Source organism: Battus philenor, unplaced genomic scaffold (genome assembly GCF_028537555.1).
Source record: "Battus philenor isolate CCGP_79_NKW_IND1 unplaced genomic scaffold, ilBatPhil1.0.hap1 SCAF_23, whole genome shotgun sequence".
Lineage (NCBI taxonomy): Eukaryota > Metazoa > Arthropoda > Insecta > Lepidoptera > Papilionidae > Battus > Battus philenor.
Genome location: NW_027181686.1, coordinates 10,600,078 through 10,623,838, shown reverse-complemented (window position 1 = coordinate 10,623,838; position 23,761 = coordinate 10,600,078). Strand labels below are relative to the sequence as shown.

The following is a 23,761-nucleotide window of genomic DNA, read 5'->3' as shown; positions in this document are numbered from 1 at the left end:
TTTTAACATTGTATCACATTTTTTATACATTGTTCATTCAATGGAAACATTACAGCTTATTAAAAATTTAAATAAGTCTTTCATAGCAGACTATTGTTTACACACTAATAAATACTTTTAAAAAATTTCATTGTCACAATAAAGCCTGTTTCTTAAAGTTAGTTTGGTGATTTTTTGAATAAATTTGACTTCGTTTTCTTACAAATTAACTGCTGTGTCCTTAGGCATATGATGAATGGTAGAAATCAAAAACTTTTAAAATTGTATTTTTAACACAACAGATGTTTGACAATGACATATTCATGTATCTGATATAATAGTTAAACAATTGTAAAGACACTTTTCAGGACACTCATTTTTATATTTAAATTTTGTTCATAAATTCGGATTTTATATTATTTATAAAATTTATTTACCTGAATATGATTTACAAACAGCATTTTCAGTTATAAATGCAGTTACAATGATGCATACTATATACAGTATGATTGGTTATAGGTGTATTTCTAAAACCATTAATTTTTGAATAGTGTGTACCAATAATCCATAATAGTGGTCATACTGAAATATGTTACATTAATAATTTTTTTTTCTATTGGAATGTGACAGGTCAATAACCTCTGGTAATACAAAGTCTGCAGGTACAATTCATGGCGCTAAATATTGCACTTCGACCTTTGAAAAGAGACAATCGACCAATTTCACCTTTGAAGGGCGTTATCTCTGTCGCACGATTGACAAAACGTCACATAAGTAGTGTGGGACAGAGATAAAGCCCGACAAAGCCGAAATTAACCAATTTTCTCTTTCCAAAGGTCAATGTGCAATATTTATCACTGGGTACTGTAGTTTAATACCATATTATTATTAAAATTATTTGTTCTGTCCTACTGATACTACTGATTTGTAGGTAGGATGGGTGTACATTACTTCACAGAAAATGAGTTATTTATTCACCCCTTTAAAGCATTTACAACTATAACGAATCATAGTGTATAAACAAGTAGTCATTGCAATAAACTTATACGGCCTCATATGTATACATTATAGTTTTTTTTTAATCTTTCGTCAGTTGTACACAGCAAATAGTTCCAATAGATTACTTTTACCCATTCAAAAAAATAAAATAAAAATACTGTGTGTAATTACCAGAATTAAACTGATTTTAGTTAATTATAATGTAATTAACAACAAAAATCACTTGACTTTCATGTATTTACATTGTAACTATTTTCGGTAAATAAATATGTATATCTACTTTTTTATAATTTGTTTATTTTCGTGATACTATAAGTGACTGAGATGTTTAGTTTCCTAACATAAAAAAAATTATAGTTTTGTAAGTTTGTATGTATCAACTGTAGCTCAACCCAAATGAGTGTAATTGATGTTAATTTTATTTGTGTTATTTGTAAAATTGTACATATTATGATTTAATAAAACAGTCATCTTCAACTGGACTTTGGAACAATAACCCTTAATCCGTATGTGCCTCAACATGGTGCCTGTCAGTGTCAGGTATGATATATATTTAAATCATAAATGAAATATTATTGTTTATGTTTTCATGGTCTGTATACATCCAGAGCAAGCGATATTAAACTGTATTTTAAAATGATTTGACATAATTTAGCTCTCACTATTTCGGGCAGATCTGACCCATAAACACTCAGGGAGTTCGGACAGATATATTCATAGGCATTTGACAAATTAAAAATGATTGTCTATATACAGATTATCCAATGGAATTTAAAATAAAAATTATTGTTTATTTTTTTTTGTTTAAAAATTTTTCTGAAATAAAAGTAGCCTAAATTACTTATTGTGCCTTATAATGTCAGCTACATACCAGAATAGGACCTGTCAAATTTTTTCAAGCCTTTTCAGAGATCCATCTAAATAGATGAAAATTAAAAAAATATATATTTTGGTATATGTACCACATATCTTCAAATTTACACTGCAATTTTAATTATTTGTGTGGACATACTATCATTTTTTTATATTGTTTTAATGATAATGTGATAAAACTATTGTACAAGAATCCATCTTGCAATGTCACACTGATCATGTTGAATATGTTAAGTGACACAGATTTCTTTAATTTGTTTGCTAAGATTAATTAGTATGACCATCATCATCTTATTTTGGAAATAATAGTTACAATATAACATATGGTTGAATAATATGAATTAATTAATCACACTAAACTCTTTCTAGAAATCCGTTTTAATTTAAAATGTTGCAGAAATCTGAGCTCTCCATTCCAATTCTTTAACACCTCCATCTGATGCTGGTCCATTAAATCTGGCATTTCAAGACCACATGTATTGAATTCTTCAAGCTCCCGTTCTTTTGTTATTTTTATAATATCTTCTCGACTAGCATGTTGTCGACTTTTTCTATGACCGATAGAATTTTTAAGCGATATTTGTTCCAATTCTTCATCAAATCGCGATAGATAGGTTTCTATTAAGGTAAGTGTTTGTTCTTTGGTTAAAACAAGACATTCCCCCGGTATCCTTTCCTTGAACCACATGATTTTTTCACCTATTAAATTATTTTTTATGTGTGTACCAAGTTTGTTGTGGTTTTTCTTCTCGTTTTTCAGCATTTTTTTCGCCAGCGATATTGTTTTTCTGCTGTTAGGATGTTTAAGTTTGTCTAAACTCTGTTTTATTTTCGGCATCTTGTTTTCGTTGGCCACAAAATCGTTTCGTGAAATAAGAAAATTTGTACCTAGGCAGAGAAATGTTTGACATCGACTAGCGCACGTGTTTTTTTAATGTCACTCTGACAACTTTGATAATATTATCAGTCCGTGTAGTCTATTTAGAAGATTTTCAACGATTACATTTTTTTAATTAAAGTTAAATTACATAAGTTATATTTTAAGAAAAATTTATTGTTTAGTTACAACTTTACCTCTAAAATATTATTCTTTCATAAATGTGATATGTTGATATTCGTAGCTTTTACAGCTTAATATATTTACAACACACAAAAAATTATGTTATCAATATCTAGACAAATACCTGTTGTCTAAAACTTTTGCATATTTAATTTCCTCGGCTACATTTTGGCTGAACAAGACCATTATTTGAAATCTACTCGTTTTACATCCCCAATAATGAAAAAATTATATAGTCTGTACTCTAATATTTTGAACTGTCAATAACCTAAACAATATCGAATAACATAATCTTAACTATTGCAGTTATTTTTTATTATAATAATTTTAAAGTAAAGTTACATTTTGAAATAAAGTCTCTTTCGTGACAATGATAAAAAGACCAAAGCCTGGTGAAAATGAGGATGATTTGTTAAGAATGCAAGAGGAGTTTCTCCGGAACAAAAACACGAACCAAAACTTGCAACCAGCCGCACAAGTGGTTAATTTACGACGTACAGAACATCAAACAACTAAAAGGACAACCTCCACTGATGCAAGTACGCGGAAACCTTCAAAATATGCTTTGTCTAAAGGTCTTACAAACAACTCAGAAAAACGAGCGCGCAAAGATATCGACCCAAGCCCTCTGGTTGGTGATATCGTCGAAAAAAACTCTCAATCGGAAGAGGACAATCAAACGCCAGATATTGACGATGACAAAGTGTACTTTCCCAAAATACTACCATCAGTTTTAGGTGACATAATTGAAAAAAATAATGATAAATTTATTGATTTTGAAACATACACAATGCCATCGGAAGGTTTTCCTATCGTAACAAAGTATGATCCAACTATTGCTACTAAACATAAAAGTATACACGCTTTACATTTGGAAAAACTACATAAAAATGATACACAAATGGATGTTGACGAACCACATAGTTCCAAAGAGAAAATTTCAAGAACATTAAACCTTTCTTCGAAAAGTTATGTCTTGTCATCAGAAGAGGCACAAACAATACACAGTGAAAACAATGAAAGATTGGCAAAAATGTCAGAAAAAGAAATTTTAGAGGAACAACAAAAGCTACTCTCAAATTTAGATCCAAAGTTAATAGAGTTTTTTAAAACAAAGCGGAAACAAAACTATACTGAAACAGAACAAGATTGTGTACCAGATGTGAACAAACCACAAGAAATGGATATAAGTGAAGAAACCCTGAAAGTTAAAGATATAACTCCTAATGAAAATGAAATATTGATTGATCATGAAAGTTTATGGGAAAATGACATTCTTTCCAATCCAAACATCAACAAGTGGTTGCATTTTGATACTTTTGAAAAAGACAAATTGGAATGGATGAAGGCCATTGCAAACAGTAAAAAAATAAAGCCAGATGAGCCATATGAAGCCAGGTTTGATTTGAAAGGATATTTACTACCATATACAATGGACTACACAGAAGAAACTAAAACTCTTTTCCACCATGGAGAAGAACCACATAGACCTGGATACTCCTTAACAGAACTCATAGAGCTCTCTCGTTCAACCATAGCACAACAAAGAGTGATGGCTTTAAACACTATTGCGGGTATTTTGGAATATTACAATGCTGGTACGTACAAAGATATTATGGATCTGCCAATAACAAAAATCTTCTTCATTATTAGAATAGCAATAGATGAAAATAAAACTATAATATTAGAGCCCGCATTAAAAGCTATGAGAAATCTTATTTACAACAGGGTAGATGAAGCATCACTTGATGCTTTATTGGGATTTGAAGAAGGCACATTTCAACCATGTCTTGAAAATGATAAATCTGAAATTGAAGAACTTGAATCTAAAGAGTCTGAGTTAAAGGATTTTCATCTTGCAGAAATTGATATTATAACAGTACTCTTACGAACAGACATTCTTCAAAGGTTATACTATGTACTAGATGTGATTAAACCTAGTTTTAATTGTGTCCAATATTGTTTACAAATTTTAACACGATTGTCTAGAGATTCAGAAGAGACTGCTATAAAAATTGTCAATACAGAACATTTGATGTTAACAATTATTAATTATTTTCTTCCGACAACTGGCATTAACTTTACTTTTGATTCGAACAGTGTATATAAAGGGAAACCAATGTTAGCTGCACTTAAACTTTTTAGAGTTTTGTCATTACAAAATAAAGACATTGATGAGATATTAATAAAAAAATATGGTATACTGAAACCTTTATCGGAATACATAAGCTCTGGAGTTGATAGTACATATGGTATGCATTTACAAGTTGAAGCAATCAGTATTTTAACAAATTGCCTTCATTATAAATGTGGAATGGATAATGCAGATTCAGTTTTCCCAGTTATAGTGACATTACTGTATAAACATGTAAAGGGTACTGATATTACTTATAATTCTTCGGTGATATCTATAATGCATGCAGCCATAGTTTTACAATTTGTGAACAAGCTATTTCAGTGTAACATTAATCTTGATAAATATAAATCTCTAATATATCCGTTATTAAAAGAGGGTGTTCAGAAATGGCTGTCACAGGTTTCCAATTTTGAAAAGTACACATGTGGTCATTTACGTTTAGTTTCTTCATTACTGGACTGCTGTGGAACTGTTATACAATGTGAAAAACAAACTGTACAATTCCTCAATGTTAGTCTAAAGAATTTAGTACAATCATGTGGCTTCAAAGAATTAATAAAACATTTAATACCAAGTTCAAATTTATTATCCAGTATTGATGCTAAAGATTTTCATTTTACTAAAAATCTTGTTAATATTGGAAGTATAGTTATAGACTCAACGCAAAGGGAATTACCAATTTTGAACATCACATCCCCTTTACCTTTTCTCGCATCTCTGTTTAAAGTTTTGACCTTTGTTAATGATAGAAACATTTGTAACAGCTACATAGAACATGTTCTAATGTACTTAAGGAAGTTAGCGAATAAATCACCATCTTTATCTGACAATTGGTTTACGAGAATGGAAACTGATTTTGTTTTTAATACCGTAAAGGTTGCAGTACAAAGTGATATTGCTGAGTCAAAAAAAGATTTACTATACACTGTTGCTAATAAACTCTGTTACATACTTCGTGTAGATAAAAAATATGAATTACAATATCTCTTTGAAAATATAATTTTCAATAAACAATGGTTTTCAGCTGAAAGACTTTTTAATTTAGTGTCTTTGTCTGAGAAGGATGGCTTTTCAAAAGTTTTTACATGTATAGAAGATATTAAAGTATGCTACAGTAAAGTCATCAATGTCAGCAGCTATAATTTTGAATCAAATATTAATTTGAAGAAGTGGAAAGAACCTATACTGCCAAGAGATTGGATGTATTTGCCGATATTAGCTTTGTACAGTAAAAGTCAAGAAGTAAATACACAACCTAGAGTTTTTGGTGACCATGCTGAGAAAATAGCAGAACAAAAAGCTAAAGAGAAAGAAGTAATTGTAAGCAGTAGTTTAGAATGGATACTTTTCAATGAAATGTGCTTTCCAGATCTTCTTGATGAAATTGATGTAACAGACAGATTTTGTCGCATAATGTGCGTTTTCTTATGTGATAATTCATTGTTTCTGGAACATTCTATAAAACTTCTGTTAAAGAAATGTATTGAAGTACTTTTTAAAAGTAGGCATAAATTTAATTTTGACAAACAGCTAACAGGATTGAATAATTTTCAAGATTTTTATATGCAGTTTTTGGAACATTTTCAAGGAGTGAGCTATGGTGATCCATGTTTTGCAGCATGTGTGTTAGTACCATTGGCCCAAAGGCACAATGTGAAATGGCGGAAAATGTTATGGTCTGAGTATGCTGGTTGTCTCAGAGCACTTGATTGTCCTGAAAGCTATTTATGCTATGACCTTAAAGATTATTTATATCCAGAAGAAAAAGATGAATCACTTTTAAAGTGTTACTTTCGAGCTCTGAACAGTAATTTACTTCGACCTGGAACAATTGTACATAAAATAGCAGAACACCATGTTAATAACATGAAATTGTAAAAAAAATTATATAATAAATATCATTTATTTAAAACATTGCAGTTTACAATTAGATGTCACTTGAAAAAGAAAACCCTTGTAATTATTAGTTAGTCTCAATTATTTCAATAAATTGCAAATTAATTCACTCGCAGGTATTACTTTTCGATAACATTTCGATTCCCAATAAATATTGTAATATACATATAAAATCCTGTACAACTATGATTTCAGAATGAAATTTTCTACATATAAAATAGTTCTTAAATAAATATAGTCACCATTGCATGAAATTCTGTTAACTACCCTAAGTAGAGTTATTAACTATTTCAGACGCGTAAAAGTACACATTTACGTAACTTAGTACAATTAAGTGTACATACATTAACGGTAGCTATTTCTTAAATAATAACTTTTGTGAGCTAAGTTAAATAAATTTTCGGAAGAAGTCGTAATTTTATTACGACAGTAGTATTTAGACGGTGGAGGCTCCTCTAATCGAAATTATTGAGTAAGAGCCCAAGCTGTGGTCCCTTTAGGTCCAACTACTTGTCACATGGTAACTAAATATCGGAGCGCGGCGGCCTCCCAATTTAGTGAATACGATTATTTCTATAATAAGTTCTTCATGAAACTATATATCGGCTTCCGCGGCTCCTGATAAGGCACTGGAATTTAGCTACTAAATAAAAAGTGTAGGCTATAGCCTACTTCTGTTATAGGATGTATCTTTTCATCAGCGTTGGCGGCAAACACTAACCTTTTTTAATGAAAAAATAATTGAATTAAAATAACAATATTATCGTCGTGCGTACATTTACATATTAGGAGATTTATTTGTTGTAATTTTATAAAACAAAAGAGGCATTTCTAAAATTATTCAATGAATTCTATACGAAATTGAATTGAATAATTGTTCAAAAACTTGTTTCAATACTACAATTGATAGTAAGTTTTCGAACGCACTATTATTTTCGGCGCGAAACCTTTATCGTCTTTCAGTTCAACTGACAGTTTAAGAATTGTTTTGGTGATACACAGGTGATCTCGACGATAATTTATATGAAATCTTTCAATATGATGATCTCCTGACATATATTAACATATTTCAATCAAAATGTTTGTAGAGGACCTTAGAAATGATTTCTATAATATACTTTTGGGTAATGTAAGTATTAAATTCATAATTACTGTAGATGTGTGGAAGTGTGTTATTTACTTTTTAATATATGCCTTTATTGCAGAGAGTTCTTTTGCTAGTGCACTACGACGTTGACGCGATATGCGCATGTAAAATTCTACAAGATCTCTTTAAATGTGATAATATATCGTATACACTCGTTCCTGTGGGGGGTATATCTGAACTCAAATCTGCCTATGAAGAAAACAATGAGGAAATTAAATATGTAGTGCTTATAAACTGCGGTGGAACTATTGATTTGGTGGATATCCTGCAGCCGGATGAGGAAGTGGTTTTTTTCGTCTTAGATTCTCACAAACCATCAGACATATGCAATGTTTATAGTGATGGCCAGGTATTAATTAAACATATTTTATAATATATAATAGTGTTATTTCAATTGATATATGTTATAATGGTTGTATTTTACCTGACACTGAACTATTTTGAAGAAAATTTAGTTATTGAAATGAACTAATTATGAAAGATTTATATTATACTTTGAAATATTATAAATCTATCATATGGCAAATTATTTCTGTTATGAGATGTCCACTATTGGACAAAAGGCACAGTTTTTCATTTAATATTGGTTAGAAGTAACCAGCATCCAGCATTTATTGATGGCCCTTAAAAGGTCATCTCCCTACCTTGTGGGTGATGTCCTATGCTGAACTTGCCGGGGCTGTGGTCTCCAACCCAGAACCTTAAAGCTCCTGTGGCTTTTTATTTTGTTGCATTCTCACTACCATATCAACTTGCCAATTAGTTGCTTTAGGTTTGTTTACTGATCTCTTCATTGGTGAGTTGATCATATTTAATTATTATCATAGATTAGATATTTAAGTCACAAGTTTACCTGTAGTTGAAGTTAATGGTTTTTATGGAACAAACTTTTGAATTACATTTTGTATGTGTGTCTGATATAGATAATTGTATGTGCTATTATCATTGTGCAAATGAGACAATAAATTACAATTGTCAATGCACAGGTGGACACAGAAAATAGTTTCTTTTGTTCATTTTCCTACAAATTATTATCAAAAATAAATTATGATTAATTATGACAGATCAACAAAAAAATCTGTCTGAATGTGTTTTGGTCTTTTCGTGCTAGGATACTATTGTAGCCATAAATTTTAAGCAATATGATGGCAATTTCAGAGAGCTCAACTTGATTCTAATATTTACCATTTGTATGTAGTCTTCCTCAAATTTATACATATATTAATATGTATAAATTAATAAAAAGAACATTGGCCCTGAAAGTATTTATGTCAACTAAACTCAATAAATATTAAAATGTTCTTTAAAGGGATCAACTTCCTTACTTTATTTAAAAATAGGTAGCCCTTGTTATTTACGAATTTATATTTCAAAATGTTGGGTGCCATAATTGTGTAGTAATAAAATTGTTTAATTTTATCTTTTACATGTTTTTAAAGTATTAGTATTGCTGACCTCTTTATTTATACTGATGTTATCTTTTTAGGTCCGCTTAGTATACAAAGATGAAGAAGAAAACATTCCTAACTTTGATGATATATTCAGAGATGATGAAGAAGATGAGGTGGGTTTACTTTTCTTACCTTACATGCATTATATTCTTTCATTCTGATTAATTGATAATTATTTAGAATAACCCACTGTATAATATGGTACTTGTATAATATACCTTTTTAAAATATGCGATTTCATGTCCCTTATACATAAAACACTTGTTATAAGTATTTTTTACTATGAAGTTTATAGTAAGTAAACATGTAATATGTTTTTGGAATTCTGTAATTTATTTGAAAAAACGTTTTTGTAGTTATATGTAAATTTATATGTAAATTTTTAATTAAAATGTTATCTATTTAATTATAAGAAAGTCATATATTTCGTTCACTACTTTATTTTTCTTAGTATTTAAAATAAACCACTTTTAATAAGGAGTCATATGTGTATCATTTATAGATATGTATATGGAACTCATATAAGAGTGATATATGAGAATGCTTTTACATATATAGCATTTGCCTATAACTCGGTTATTTGTCCACCTTGTGGGTGGATGTCTTGTTTTATCACTGTAGAATGAACACTATAATAAATTAAATTTCTACTATTTTTTTTATTTTAGCTATATATAGTTTCAGGAGTAGAGAACTTAAAGCGTAAATAGAGGTTCCATATTCTAAATTTAATATAAGACTAATGTGAAGTGGATATTTAGATATGACTATTCCATGTGGAATGCTATTTACTTAATAGTGTGTGTGGGCATAAGTTATAGTCCTGTTGCACATTAGCTCTTAAAGTCCATTGTCTGTCAACAAAATGTTTATTTTCTTTTTGCTTAAAGCGTCTTGTCAGTCAGTATTAGCATATTAGCAATTGGGCATAACATATGTATTTCAAGTGGCAGCTGTACAGTTACAATAAGAATTTCAATATAGTCCTTTGTACATGTGTTTTTAAAATTCAAACTACAGATATTGAAGAAAGCATTTATATGCACTTTTAAAACGCCGATTTTAAGTAGTAAGCCACCAGTAATGGTGATTTGTTGAGAAGTGCCAGCCAGAAATGAAATTTAACAATGCTCAGTCAAATAAGTTCCACACATTTCAATCAAAACACTTGAATGTTATAATAAGACATATTTAATAATGTACTTTTAAAGAAAAGTAAGCTCTAAGATATCTTAAGAAATTTTATTATATATGCGTAGTCAGACCCATGAATGACTTGTTAACTTTTAAAAAAAGAATTGTAGGTGTTAGTAGCTTATTTTTATTTCTTTTATTTGTTGAGTGTCTGTCATTATTTTATTTATAAATGGATTTCAATTATAGCACATAATATGTATTGAGAAGAAGAATAAATCGGGATAAAGTATGAAATAAGTAAATAAATGTATTTTCAGAATGAAGAAGTGGAAAGTGGTCGTGAAGGTCTGGAAGCCATAGTGGAACGAAGGAGGGCGCGCAAAGCTTGGGAAGAGCGTAGGCACACTCTCATGTTTAATTATACACAGTTTTCGTACAATGGAAAACCGGTAAGTTTATTTATTATTTACGAATAAAAAGTATATTTATACCCTTCAAGTGCTGGATCATGAATTTTTAAAAATAATTAATGAAATATTATTGTTTATGATCCTGCAGTTTCAAGTACTTCTATAGCATGCGATTTGTGTATAAGTGATAAGTGTATTTTTAAGGTGATTTGATATAATGTAGCCTACTTTATTTCGGGCAGATCGGCACCCAGGGAGTTCAGACAGATATGTCCATAGGTAGTTGTACTGTCAATTATATAGGCAATCACAGTTTATCTTGAAACAATTGTTAATCCAGAAATCTTTTGACTAAATCATTTATAATTAAGTTATCCTTTATCGGGGTAATTAGAGGTTTATTAGCTACAAAGAGGTGAATATATAACTTACTTTCTGACAGTTAATGTATGTATCCCTATTCAAAAATCGATGGTTTCAGAAATAATAATGATAATGTAGAAAGAAAAAGTTTTAAGTATATAATTAATTATTATTTACTATCTGTCTCTGCAGATTTTGTACAGCCAGAAGCTATCAACCTGTCACATTCAAATAGAAAAATAAATTAATATAAGATGTTTTAGAGCGATTATAAGGTATATGGATAGTGATAATATGTATAAAGTACATTGTGATTTTGCAAGTTTTTTTTTCTGACAAATGAGCTATACATTCACCCCCCCTTTAAATTCAATTACTTTGTATTTTTTAAAATGGAATGTCATTTAGGCATATTTTTAAGGTAATCATTTTAAGGCCTTAAATGTGAGATAAATAAAGCTAAAATAAACAAAACAGAAACATGTAAATATGCAAAAATTGTTTAATTGTGAAAGTTAATAAGTATTTTAATTGAGGATGTCATATAATTAGACTGTAATGCCCTGTCCTATAAATATGATAGAGGAGAGCGAAAAGCCACTAATAGCGGGAGCCATTTAAAAAAAAGCCTACAGCCATCATTTGTTTCACTTACTTCATCATTATCTTATCAAACGATAGATGCCCACTGCACGATTTAAGGCCGCCATGATGTCTGGTCTTCCTCTGCCTAAAACTTCAGGCGTCCTTAACTATGTCTTTGGTTCACCTAATGGATTTTTATTTGTTCTCTTACATAAATTCTAAATTAAAATTAAAGTAAAATAACTATTTCAGAGTGCATGCGTTTTATTGGAGTTGTCTGCGCTTGCATCACGTCTGTCCCAAGCAGCGTTGTGGGCGGCAGCTGTGGCAGCTGAAGCACATTCAGCGCTACATGCAAGATCTCCAGCTCGATGCCTCCTGGACGCTGAAGCGTTGCATCGCTATGTTGCAGCTGCTCGCCGCCATGATGATTCTGCTGCTAATCGAGTAAGAACACACCTAGATACTTAGACCTGGACCTGGAATTAAAAATCTGTTATACATACAGTGAATTATCGAGATGATTCCTAAAAACTATAAGAGCCGCGAAAGATGGTAGGCGATTAAATATTCTGTTACAAGAAATGCATATTCGTTATATAGTAGGGTATAACTCAATGATGGCTTTGAACACCAAGTGTGATAGATGTGGTGAATATTAAATAAATGCAGCAACCAGAGGCGGTTCATTCCAAAGAATGGTACAATGCACTCCTACGTAAGTTAAAAGTGTAATCTTTTTCTTTATAATGCATGTATATGCATTACAATGGTGTTCAAGCTCCTTGATAGTTCAAGTTATTGTTCGAAATTTGAAGTTTATTCGGGAGCCGCAATTTAATACACACGCAAACGAATATTTTGATATTATATGACTTAAGTACAAAATATGTGCATTGAAGTTAGATGTAATAGCACACGTGTATGACAGCACTCCTAATAATACTTAAGATGCGGGTTAGTTAATTATGATTGGTGTTTGGATTTTGCTAATTTTATGGTGGAATAATAATAGTAATTATTCACACCAGTAATTTGATTCAATTTCCCAGGAGCTGACATAGGTTACATAAATTTAAATATTGAAATAATTTGACAATCAATGGGAGACCAAAATAATTGTTCAAAGAGCCGCAGTTTGGCCACCCCTGGTCTATTACATAATCTGTACCTACCATATTCTATTCATAATTAATACTATAAGAACCTTAAGATCTTATCAGCCATTTCTTATGTGAGCTGTAACCTGGCTACTGCCAGTTGAACTTGCCAATTTGGCGTGCTTCATCAATTACTTCAACCTCTTAGAGAAATCCCAAGGATAGCTCTCTCCATGGCCTGCTGAGCAACTGGGTTCTAATAAAGCCTGGAGTGAGATCACAATTGTCTTATGAAATTGATTTTACATAATGCTGTTTAGACGGCTTGTGTGGTGATGGAGAAAGATGCATGGCTGCCGCTGTACCGAGAGTGGACACTAGAAGCTGCCCTGAGCCATGCCGCCGCCTTAGCTCCCAAACTGAAACTGTACGCACGCTCAGGTTCATCCAGGTTGCGACAGCTACTGGCTGACATGGGGTGAGTTATACATTAATTGTATTAAGTAGATGCAAACTATGAACCAGTAGATGTAGGGTAAGTCATAGAAAGTCATTGGATGTGAATGTTATTCGCAATGAAAATTTATGTTCTGACTTTCAACATCCAATAGTCGCTGTTCTGGATTTTAATATGACAGTATCTGACATATCTATTTAATAATTTTATTTTCTACTTTGCCATTTGTTGTATTAATTTCTGTAGAATCTTGAATTAAATGGAACTCCCCCATAAAGTCATCCTTAAATTTAAACATAGAGCTCCAAATGCATACTAACATGAGAAGAGCCCATCACAAAGTAAGACGGGATTCTTCTGTGGTCACCTTCACAATATCCTTAATATTGTATTAGAGTAATTCATTGCCAAGCTTTATTATCACTTAAAAATCCTTCAAGCTACTATATGATTTTTTCGAGTTTTTGATTAATTCTTAAATATAATATATGATAATTAGAGATATTAAATAGGAGCAAAAATAACAGATAAAATTCATTTTTTCAACGATTGTCAACTTTGTTTTAAATCTATTTCATTTTTGTCTTCGCTTCGCAAGGTGTTATTATTGTGGAGAAGAAGCAGAAAGTAGCTCTATAACAACAAAATTTTTTTTTTAAAGTTTGACAATATGTATTATGCTTTATACCATTTATGCTATACACTTTATCAATACTTAAATGAAAACAAAATAATCAAGCGACATCATTTCCAAGGATTGTTATTTTTTAAATATTTGTTCATCGAATAATATATCTTTTCAGTCAACTCAATTTTAATATGCGTTTTGAATTTTATAAATGGTAGTCCAATATTGGTTTTCGGAATTTTATTAAAAAATCTGATTCTGTTTATTACAAATGAATTAGACTTTTTTCGCTGGGCCTAGTAAATACACTTTGGGACAACCCTTATTTTTTATTTATTATAATTAATGTAAACACACCAACATATCTTAGGTCTTTTTTCTTAGTTTCAAATTTAAAATTAAAAGTATAATAAGAATCAAATCTTATTATAGCATTAGAGAATTTTTAGTTGATTGAAATTATTGACTAATTTAAATAATTGATATTATAATGTATACATTTAAGGATTGTTAAATTTCATTTATAAGGCAACAGTTTATTTTCTAGCAAGATCTCAGCAGATACAGAGCCAGTGGTAGTTTACTACTTATAATAGGTTACTTGAATAAAGAAATTTTGTACTTGAATTATTCCAGATTCCCGCTGCAGCAAGCCCGACAGGCGTACCGATCTATGGATGTGGAACTTCGGCGGTCGTTACTGGAAGCGTTGGAGACAGCTGCTCCGAAACACAAGCTGCCGGTGCCCACCAAGGCTACCTTCATACTGCAACGGCCTCATATGGCCTCTATAGCTGCTTTGGACACCGTTTATGTAGTTATGGCGTTGATTGAACATGTGAGTTAAAATAACTCGGTATTGGCACTGGTTGGTGTAACATTACTCCTGAGGATGCCCTGTGGAGTGGTGAAACACGTGTAGAGTGAATTAACGGTGGTAGTTGTGTTTCGCGTTGTTTACTGCACGCCCATTTATCAGCGGACTGGCGTGCAGTGCACTTCATTGCACGACCACTGCCGCATAGCCGCAGCAGCTATATATTAGCTCCTTTTCTTACTTAGGATGGACTTCCGCAAAGTGATGCCTGAATTAATTATATAGTTAAAATAGGTTATATTTTATGATAGCAGTTACAGTAATAGCATGCAATTCATAAGAAAATCAGTCTCCGAATTAAGAGGTTTGTGGAGTAATTGAAGATATTCATCTAGTTCACAGACCCTTCCGCTCTGTGAACTCAGTACCGATGAAGCTGTAAAAGTCTCAGGGCTAACAGCATTAACATCTTCAGAAACAATAGAATGAAGGTATTCACCATTTGCTAATGGATTGTGGTCAGAATTGTATTCAAAGAGAGACTTTGTAGGGAGGCCACAAAGTCTGCACTCAATATCGGTTTGTTTCAAGCCATATCAAAATCACACACAGACTGTTAAGCTATTTCTTTGACATGATCATGGTCTACCAGCAGCGTACACTGTAATTACTGAAAAAAAAGTTTAAGGTTCTTTGTAGTTGGCATGTCTTTAAATGTCAAAATGAAAATAAATAAATAGATAAAAATTAATTTTGTAACAGTTCATCGCTATTTGATACAAAGTATGCATGTTCATTTTGGATTGGATTAGTACCTAGGTTGAGGAATATCAAATTGTATTTTGTTGCTTTGCATTGGCGGCGTATAAATAAGTTTCTGTATGCACTGAAAATTAGAATTAATAAGTTTTTTTTGGAATTCATGCTGGAACAAAAAAATGTGATAAAATGCATTGGATGTATTATTACAGGAAACAATTCCAAAAGCTGAAGGTTTCCAACAAGCATTGGCGGCGTTAGAAGTGTCCGGGGACAATGAGTGCTGGCGCAGGGGCGCGGCAGCTGCTAGAAGATGCTTACAAGCTGTCGCTAGTCTAGTCCACGCGACGCTTTCTTCTAGAAGATTGCTATTGGCTGGACCATTTAGTTACTTCATCGTTCAAGAGGTACAGTGGACATTTATATTATTCAAACAGACTACTTATGAAGGATTGTCATGCTTTACAATTATATGAATTATATTTTTTATCCACATAGCATATATATACATATAAATATATATCAATTTTAAAATAAAAAAAATATCAATTTATCAGCACAATATGATTTCGTCGTCATCTTTTCAGCCCATAGACACCCACAACATTATATTTGAATAAATATATATCAGGGACGGCAAAGCTCTTTGATAGTGCGAGACATTTTTCAAAATTTGAAATTTTTTTTTAAGCCGCCATTGAAAACGCATTTAAAACACTCAGAAGAATGTTTTTTTTTTATAAAAATCATATTTATTGAAATTATTTAAACAAAAGCACAAAATATATGTACTGAAGTATTAATACTTACAATGACGGTTAGTTAATTATGATCGATGTTTGGATTTCGCTAATTTTATGGTGGAATAATATTAATACTTATTTACACCAGTAATTTGTTTCAATTTCCAATCATTTTTTTCATATTTTGACAATCATATGACGACAGGCATGTAGCTCGCGAGCCGCACCCCTGGCATATATTGTTTGCTTTTTATTTCTGTATATTGTAAATGATGGACTTTTCCCTGGTCGTAAACAGTTTTATAAAACAGATGGAATGTTTTACTTATATCAAAGATATTGTTTTAGGGTACTCCGGAGGCAGCTTTGATTCATGGTCCCCTGTGGTTGGGCGAGGCAGCGCGTTGGATCGCTGGCGGAGTCTCCAGGCCGCTGCTGGCTAGCACGGGGACCGGCGCCAATTGCTTACTGCTAGGGCTCCCACCACGCTTTGAGCAGGAACCCAGGAAGTGAGTAATGTTACAATAAAATTTATTATTTAATAATATCTAAAGCGAGGGATAGACTAGAGTGGAAGGAATTGGAGGAAATCCTCAGCCTGAAAGGGATCCAGAACTCGGGACAAACCACATTTAACACATCAATTTATTAATTTCTTAAAATAAAAGGCTTTATTATTATTAACATGTGTATATAATTATTTATTGTTTACCATCTAGTTATGTTTCATTATTCAGAGAATTCTTGATTAAAATTCATAATAATTGAGTATTATTATTAAAAACTACACAAAATCTGTGATTATCTCACATTATGTGTTAAACTTATTAAGAGCTGATTTTAGAACTCTGTTTCTAATGGAGAGTGATTCTTTTTGACTTGATTTTGGATCTCTGTGAGTCTAAGCTAGAACTCCTGTGAGCACCGGTTCCCCTAGAAACTAAGTTAAAACTAACTTGATCATCATCCAATGTCCCTTGAGATGTTTTTCTCTGACAGAATGTCGGATGTTTACACCATCTTCCAAACAGCTTACACACCTATGAGAAGATGATCATATTTATTATTTTGCTTTTGCATTAATCTGCAATAAGCTATTTGCTGTTTATAATTACCTGTTCATGCAGACCTGTCACATTCCAAATAAAAAAAAAAGTTAATGTAACATATTTCAGTGTGATTACTTTATAAAGAACAATTAAATATATATGAAAATAATTTAAAAATTATTGCTAAATTTACTATACACTCACCTTTTACACAAATATCTAGTTTTGTAATTTATGAGTTGTGATGTCCTATTCTAAAAAAATAACTTTTTTTAATAATTGACGGAAGTATCGAAATTAAAGTCAAATAGAAATCTACAGAGAGAATATTCAGCTGCGGATGTACCACCCAGGAAACACTACTTTATCTACTGGTTAAGGCATGGCTTATTTATGTTAACTTATACATAAACTTAATATAGATGTAACTTATTAACAGATTCGCACATTATTGTCACCCGTTGAAGAGATAATGGATAAATTATTATAAGTTAGCAAATTCTTATGCATATATTAGGGGGACCGGAAAGTAATGTCGCTTTCTTAAGTTAAATTTACACTACATATTTAATAAGTTTTTATTTCTAATCAACAATATATTCACCTTCTTTATCAGTAATCTTTCGCCATCTAGTATACAAACTTTGTGGAATGGTAAAAATCAATCAGGTTTTTCTGTAAAGTATGTCGACAGAAACGACATTACTTTCCAGTCCCTCTTATATAATAAAGTTACACATGTTATCTTAGACTTTCCCTTTCTTAGCTTTATATTTAATATTAAAAGTATGTTATTAAATATAGTATTCAAGAGTTTTTAGTTCATCGAAATTTGTGGAACTTGATTTGACTTCACATGGTTAATATTACAACATGTCGATAAAAAAATGTTAAATAACACTTAATTAGAGCAACTGTTTAGTTTCTGGCTGGCGCTTCTCAACAAGTCATTACTAATGGTAGTCTACTACTTATAATGTTAAAATAATGTATATGTATACTTGAATAGAGAAATTTTAAATTCGCAGCCTATTTGGTGCAGCATTTGAGCAAGCGGCAAGCAAGAGTGGGGCTTCAGTGTCACTGGACCATGTGGACACGTCCGTCATCACGCTGCCGACGACACAAAGGGCTCAGTTCCTCGACGCCCTCACAGCCCTCCTCGCATGACCTCTCAAACATTCAAAACTATTTGCTGTTAAAATTGAATTATGCCATATACCATTAAAAAGATTTGCGGAAAAAATACACAACCCTAGTCTGTTCTACAATAATTAGTTAAATGAATTAATTCAAATGATTGACTATTGTTTATTATTTCAGTGATTTTTTCAATTTATTTTAATTGATTCGATATAGTAAATTTCAATTTTTTTTTTCAAATGATATGATAATAATTTTTATAATCAATTATCACAGCAATGAATAATTTAAGATATTATTAATTGTAATTGTAATTTTAGCTAATGATTCTAATGTTATTTATTTGTAATTGAATTAAAAAATGCATAATGAATCTCGTGTTTTGTAATAATTTATATAAATAATAGTGTGATCGTCTCTTCCAGCCATATGGCGTCAACTGCTGGGCGTAGGTCTCCATCATATATTTCCAACAGGATAGATTCGTGGCCTATATTCCACTTCTTCCAACGAAGACTGGCCAGCTTGTGAGTGGACATCATACCCTGATTTAGTGGGTTTCTGGGGCCTGCGCCCCACAGGGGAGTAATTCGAAGATGGATTCAACATGGGTTTAATCGTTTAGCAATAATATAAAAATTATATATGTTACATGGGGGGGAGGTGTATGAATTTTAATTTGGCCAAGGTCGGACAAAGTATAAAAAAGTTTGGAATATACTGCTCTGAAGTCCAGGGCATTATCAAAGCTGCCATTTGTTAACTGCCACTTCAACCCGCCCATTCGCTGTATCAGTTACTTTATTTTGTCCAAGAACCTTTTCATATCTATTCGATTTCCTATAGAAATCCCGAGTATAGCACTGGTCATGACTTATTGAGGAACTGAAAGCTTGCCAATATGGCTTGAAGTCATTTCATTCCTAACATACATTGATGATAAAAATAAAAGTCTGGACTATATAAAATATTTATACTTTAATATTAAAAGAGAGTTATCCATAAGGTTTGTGTAATTAAAACTGACCATCTATGAACTTGGATATCATATCTAATGCCCACTTGGGTTGGTCGTATGGAACCATGTGACCAGAATTTCTTACTAACACATCAGTTAGATTACCAGCTTTTTTAACATAACCCGCTATTTCGTCATCTACAAGCCATATGTTACGCGGAGCACGCTTGTACTCATCAGCTGATAAAAAATTTAATTTCCTTAGAAAACTCTCTGTAAGTGGATACGCTACAATAATGTCTAGCTGACCGCTATAAAACATAGCTTTGTAATATGTTAAAAGTTGTTCTATGGAAGGTGCTACAGATTTTAAAAAATCGTATGCGAGGAAAGCCTGTACATCTTCACCGGAATTAAACTGCAGACCTCCAACGTGAATATTGCGCCTGACTTTATCGTTATGTATTAATTTGCAGAATAATGTCATTCCTTCATCATTTTGAGTCTTCATAAAGTTGTAATAATAATTAAAACCGGTGTATTGTTTGAAATATGATGAATTTGTTAGTCCACCGTCCATTAATTTGTCCATTAGAACATTCGCTTGTCTCCAGTTTTCACTTTTTATTTCATCGACAATTTTAGATTGTAAAGTTAAAAATTCACTGCGTTGTTTAATGTCTATTAAACCGTGCTGATATAAATAGTTGCCGTAATCTATTTGGTTAATTGGATCACAATATGCATTTCCCAAAGCTACGCCCTTAAGATTGATTCTATTTTTAACTTCTTCATTTTTAGTCTGTATAAACATGGCTAAAACTGGTATATATTTGCCTGCATACGACTCGCCGACAATATAAAAATCATTATTTCTCAAATAAGGAAATAAAGTAAAGAATTGATTTAAAGTTTCATATAAATTTTCAGCAATACAATCTTCGGTTTTGCAATAGCCATTTTCAAATTCCGTAAAACTAAATCCCGCTCCGACTGGGTTATCAATAAAGAATAAGTGATAGCGTAACGCCCAGTGATATTTTCTTAAACCGAAACCACCTTCTTTGGCTATAAGCGGTCCTATTTCTGTGAATAGACCGAATAGCGAACTAGCACCAGGTCCACCTTGCAACCATAAAATTACAGGACTATTTTCGATCTTCGTAAATGGCGGGAAATACCAAAAATACAAATTTGACTTATACATTTCGTTAACTGTAAAAAATCCAGCGTAACTTTTAAATCCCATTTTATCGGTTAGTTGCACTCGTGATAAATTTTGCGCTTGTGTTATATTTCCAGATTTTAAATATGGTGTGATATACAAGGGAACACCAGCAGCGTCTGGGTTTTTTGCTTCTAGTTTCAAGCGTGGGTACACATATGGAAAAATAGTGCATGAACTAAACGAAATTATATAAGATAATATTAACAAATTATGTTTTGTTATCATATTATTCCAAGATATTCATTAATCCAAATAAAACGTCTTTTAATGTAATCTTTTATAAAACGAGACGTCCGTTACGTTTGCTGTTTACATATTTCAAATCGCTTTGTCGCTTGACATGTTTAGCGTTTAAAAACAACTAAGACATCTTCATACTTGATGAAATGTCAACGTTTTACGAGTACATTCAGAAAGAAATAAAACATTTTTAAATAAATTTCCTTAGTAATGAGGTTTTAGTCAAGATGAAGACTAATTAAACGTTTTTTTTTTATCAGATCACCAGTTTTAAGATTGTACGAAATGACCTGCCATTGTAGAACGTTTATATTTAACCGTTATCCGTTTGTTAATAATATAATGAAAATATGATTTTAACCCAGTTATCTATGAGGGTTTGCCGATAAGAAAACTACATTTTATTATTGTTTATACACTGTTCAACGCACAAAACAACATTTTTTAAATGTGCTCGTATCACCAACCATTCTTATTTGTTTGCTAATATTTTTTTTCAAAAAAGACACGATTAACATTCATGTATAAAAATTCTATCAAAACAAAGAAAACCGGTATAATTTTGTTATTTTACAATTTTTAAATGTCAATATTTTTGGAAAATATAAAAACTTAAAAAAAAACTTTTTTAAGACTTCTTTTTATCAAGTCTATATCAGTAAAATACATTTTGTGAATTAATGGTATCCCGTTAATATATTAAATTGGACCATCTATATGAAACTTCAATATAACTTTGTTTACAAATTTTGCACGGGACTATCAAGTATAATCAAACCGTAGGTAAATAAATATAAAACGATGGAATGTAACACGAGATACGCCGCATATTAGTGGGTAGTGATATTATGACCTAATAATAATACACTGTTTAAAACAGTTGTGATAATAAGGTTATACTAAGGTGATGCGATTATTATAGCTACACTCATTCGTTTCCCGCCAGTCGTCAGACGCATACCATGTCTGTGCATTCGATTTATTTTTTTATTCAATTATTAGTTACGGCACATTGCTTTTTACACCGGTACCCGAAGTTAAATCTTGAATCACAAGATGATGGAGATCCTGGTACGCCGTTATTCCTTACTCCGTACATCGAGAGTGGTAACATAACACTAGCCAGGCAATTAGCGCGAGTACCTTTTACGGAGAGCCTTCGCATTAAAAGCTATGCCGGCTTCTTCACTGTCGACAAGAAATATGATTCAAATCAGTTCTTTTGGTATTTCCCTGCGATGGTGCCCAACAACAAAAATTCACCCGTAATTGTATGGCTGCAAGGCGGACCAGGTGCTACTTCTTTATATGGTTTATTCACCGAAAACGGACCGTTGAGGGTAAGAAATAAAACATTTGAACGTCGCAAATATACTTGGGCGTTGGGCCACCATATTATTTACATTGATAACCCGGTTGGCACTGGGTTTAGCTTTACGAAAGATCCAAAGGGCTACTGCACTAATGAGACTCAGGTTGGTGAACAACTCTATTCTACAATCATTCAATTCTTCCAGCTTTTCCCTGAATTGCAGGCAAACAAATTCTTCATAACCGGAGAATCATATGCTGGCAAATATGTACCGACATTTGCATATACAATTTATAAAAAAAATACAAATGCAAAGATCAAAGTGAACTTGAAGGCTATTGCTATAGGTAATGGTCTTAGCGACCCGGAACATCAACTTGTCTACAGTAAATATTTGTATCAAATTGGTCTGTTAGACTGGAACCAGGCAAAAATATTTGAAGATTATGAAAAGAAAGGAGTTACTTATATACAGCAGAAGCAGTGGGATAAAGCGTTTGAAGTTTTTGACACTCTTTTAAATGGAGACCTAATTGATGGCCAAAGCTTATTCTATAATATGACAGGTTTTAAATTCTATTTTAATTATTTGCATACAAAAGACTACACAGATTATGAAGATTTTGGGCCAATGCTGCAAAAGAGTTTTGTAAGAAAGGCTATACATGTTGGAAACTTGACATTCAATCAAGGTCATGAGGTAGAGGAACATCTGAAGGCAGATATGATGCAGTCTGTAGCACCTTTGATGACAGAACTTCTGGACCACTATTATGTCCTTGTATATAATGGACAGCTTGACATAATTGTTGCATATCCTTTAACCCTTAATTACTTGAGGAATCTCAATTTTACTGGATCCGAAGACTATAAAACTGCAAAGAGATATCAGTGGAAAGTGGATGGTGAATTGGCAGGATATGTAAAGCAAGCTGGCAAGCTGGTTGAAATAATGGTGAGAAATGCTGGTCACATGGTTCCGGGAGATCAGCCTAAATGGGCCTTGGATATGATCACAAGATTAACCCATGAGAAGACGTTTTACTAATAATGAAATAGATTAAGTTGAAAATTTTAAAAATATCATTATTATTAATAAATAATGTCTGTGGCAGTTGTAATGTGGAACATGTAACACCTGTATCAATAAAAGTTTAATTGGCTTTTTCATTTTTTCAGTGTAATACCTACTCATATAACATTCTTAGTTTATTGTTTTAATAATCATGATCATCTTGGTATCAGTTATATTGTTCTCTTTGTTTATGAAATACAGAACAGTTATTTGAT

The 23,761-nt window shown here is 31.8% G+C and overlaps 5 protein-coding genes across 5 annotated transcripts; 3 read left to right on the top strand and 2 right to left on the bottom strand.

Moving 5' to 3' along the window:
* Positions 1–1,757: 1,757 nt before the first annotated feature.
* LOC137924273 (translation machinery-associated protein 16 homolog) lies at positions 1,758–2,764 on the bottom strand. Its single transcript, XM_068767658.1, has one exon. The coding sequence runs from the start codon at positions 2,687–2,689 to the stop codon at positions 2,201–2,203; it is 489 nt and encodes a 162-aa protein (XP_068623759.1). The 5' UTR covers positions 2,690–2,764; the 3' UTR covers positions 1,758–2,200.
* A 429-nt stretch (positions 2,765–3,193) lies between these two features.
* LOC137924046 (RNA polymerase II-associated protein 1) lies at positions 3,194–6,927 on the top strand. Its single transcript, XM_068767353.1, has one exon. The coding sequence runs from the start codon at positions 3,282–3,284 to the stop codon at positions 6,924–6,926; it is 3,645 nt and encodes a 1,214-aa protein (XP_068623454.1). The 5' UTR covers positions 3,194–3,281; the 3' UTR covers position 6,927.
* A 1,023-nt stretch (positions 6,928–7,950) lies between these two features.
* On the top strand, positions 7,951–19,016 carry Cdc45 (cell division cycle protein 45). The gene is made up of 10 exons (XM_068767573.1): positions 7,951–8,073; positions 8,150–8,440; positions 9,578–9,655; positions 10,997–11,128; positions 12,290–12,484; positions 13,458–13,615; positions 14,859–15,060; positions 16,011–16,205; positions 16,890–17,050; positions 18,619–19,016. The coding sequence occupies exons 1-10, from the start codon at positions 8,023–8,025 to the stop codon at positions 18,758–18,760; spliced, it is 1,605 nt and encodes a 534-aa protein (XP_068623674.1). The 5' UTR covers positions 7,951–8,022; the 3' UTR covers positions 18,761–19,016.
* A 733-nt stretch (positions 19,017–19,749) lies between these two features.
* LOC137923994 (venom serine carboxypeptidase-like) lies at positions 19,750–21,144 on the bottom strand. Its single transcript, XM_068767282.1, has one exon. The coding sequence runs from the start codon at positions 21,142–21,144 to the stop codon at positions 19,750–19,752; it is 1,395 nt and encodes a 464-aa protein (XP_068623383.1).
* An 894-nt stretch (positions 21,145–22,038) lies between these two features.
* LOC137923993 (venom serine carboxypeptidase) lies at positions 22,039–23,642 on the top strand. Its single transcript, XM_068767281.1, has one exon. It carries the CDS (start codon positions 22,122–22,124, stop codon positions 23,517–23,519), a length of 1,398 nt encoding a protein of 465 aa, XP_068623382.1. The 5' UTR covers positions 22,039–22,121; the 3' UTR covers positions 23,520–23,642.
* The last annotated feature ends 119 nt before the right edge of the window (positions 23,643–23,761 follow it).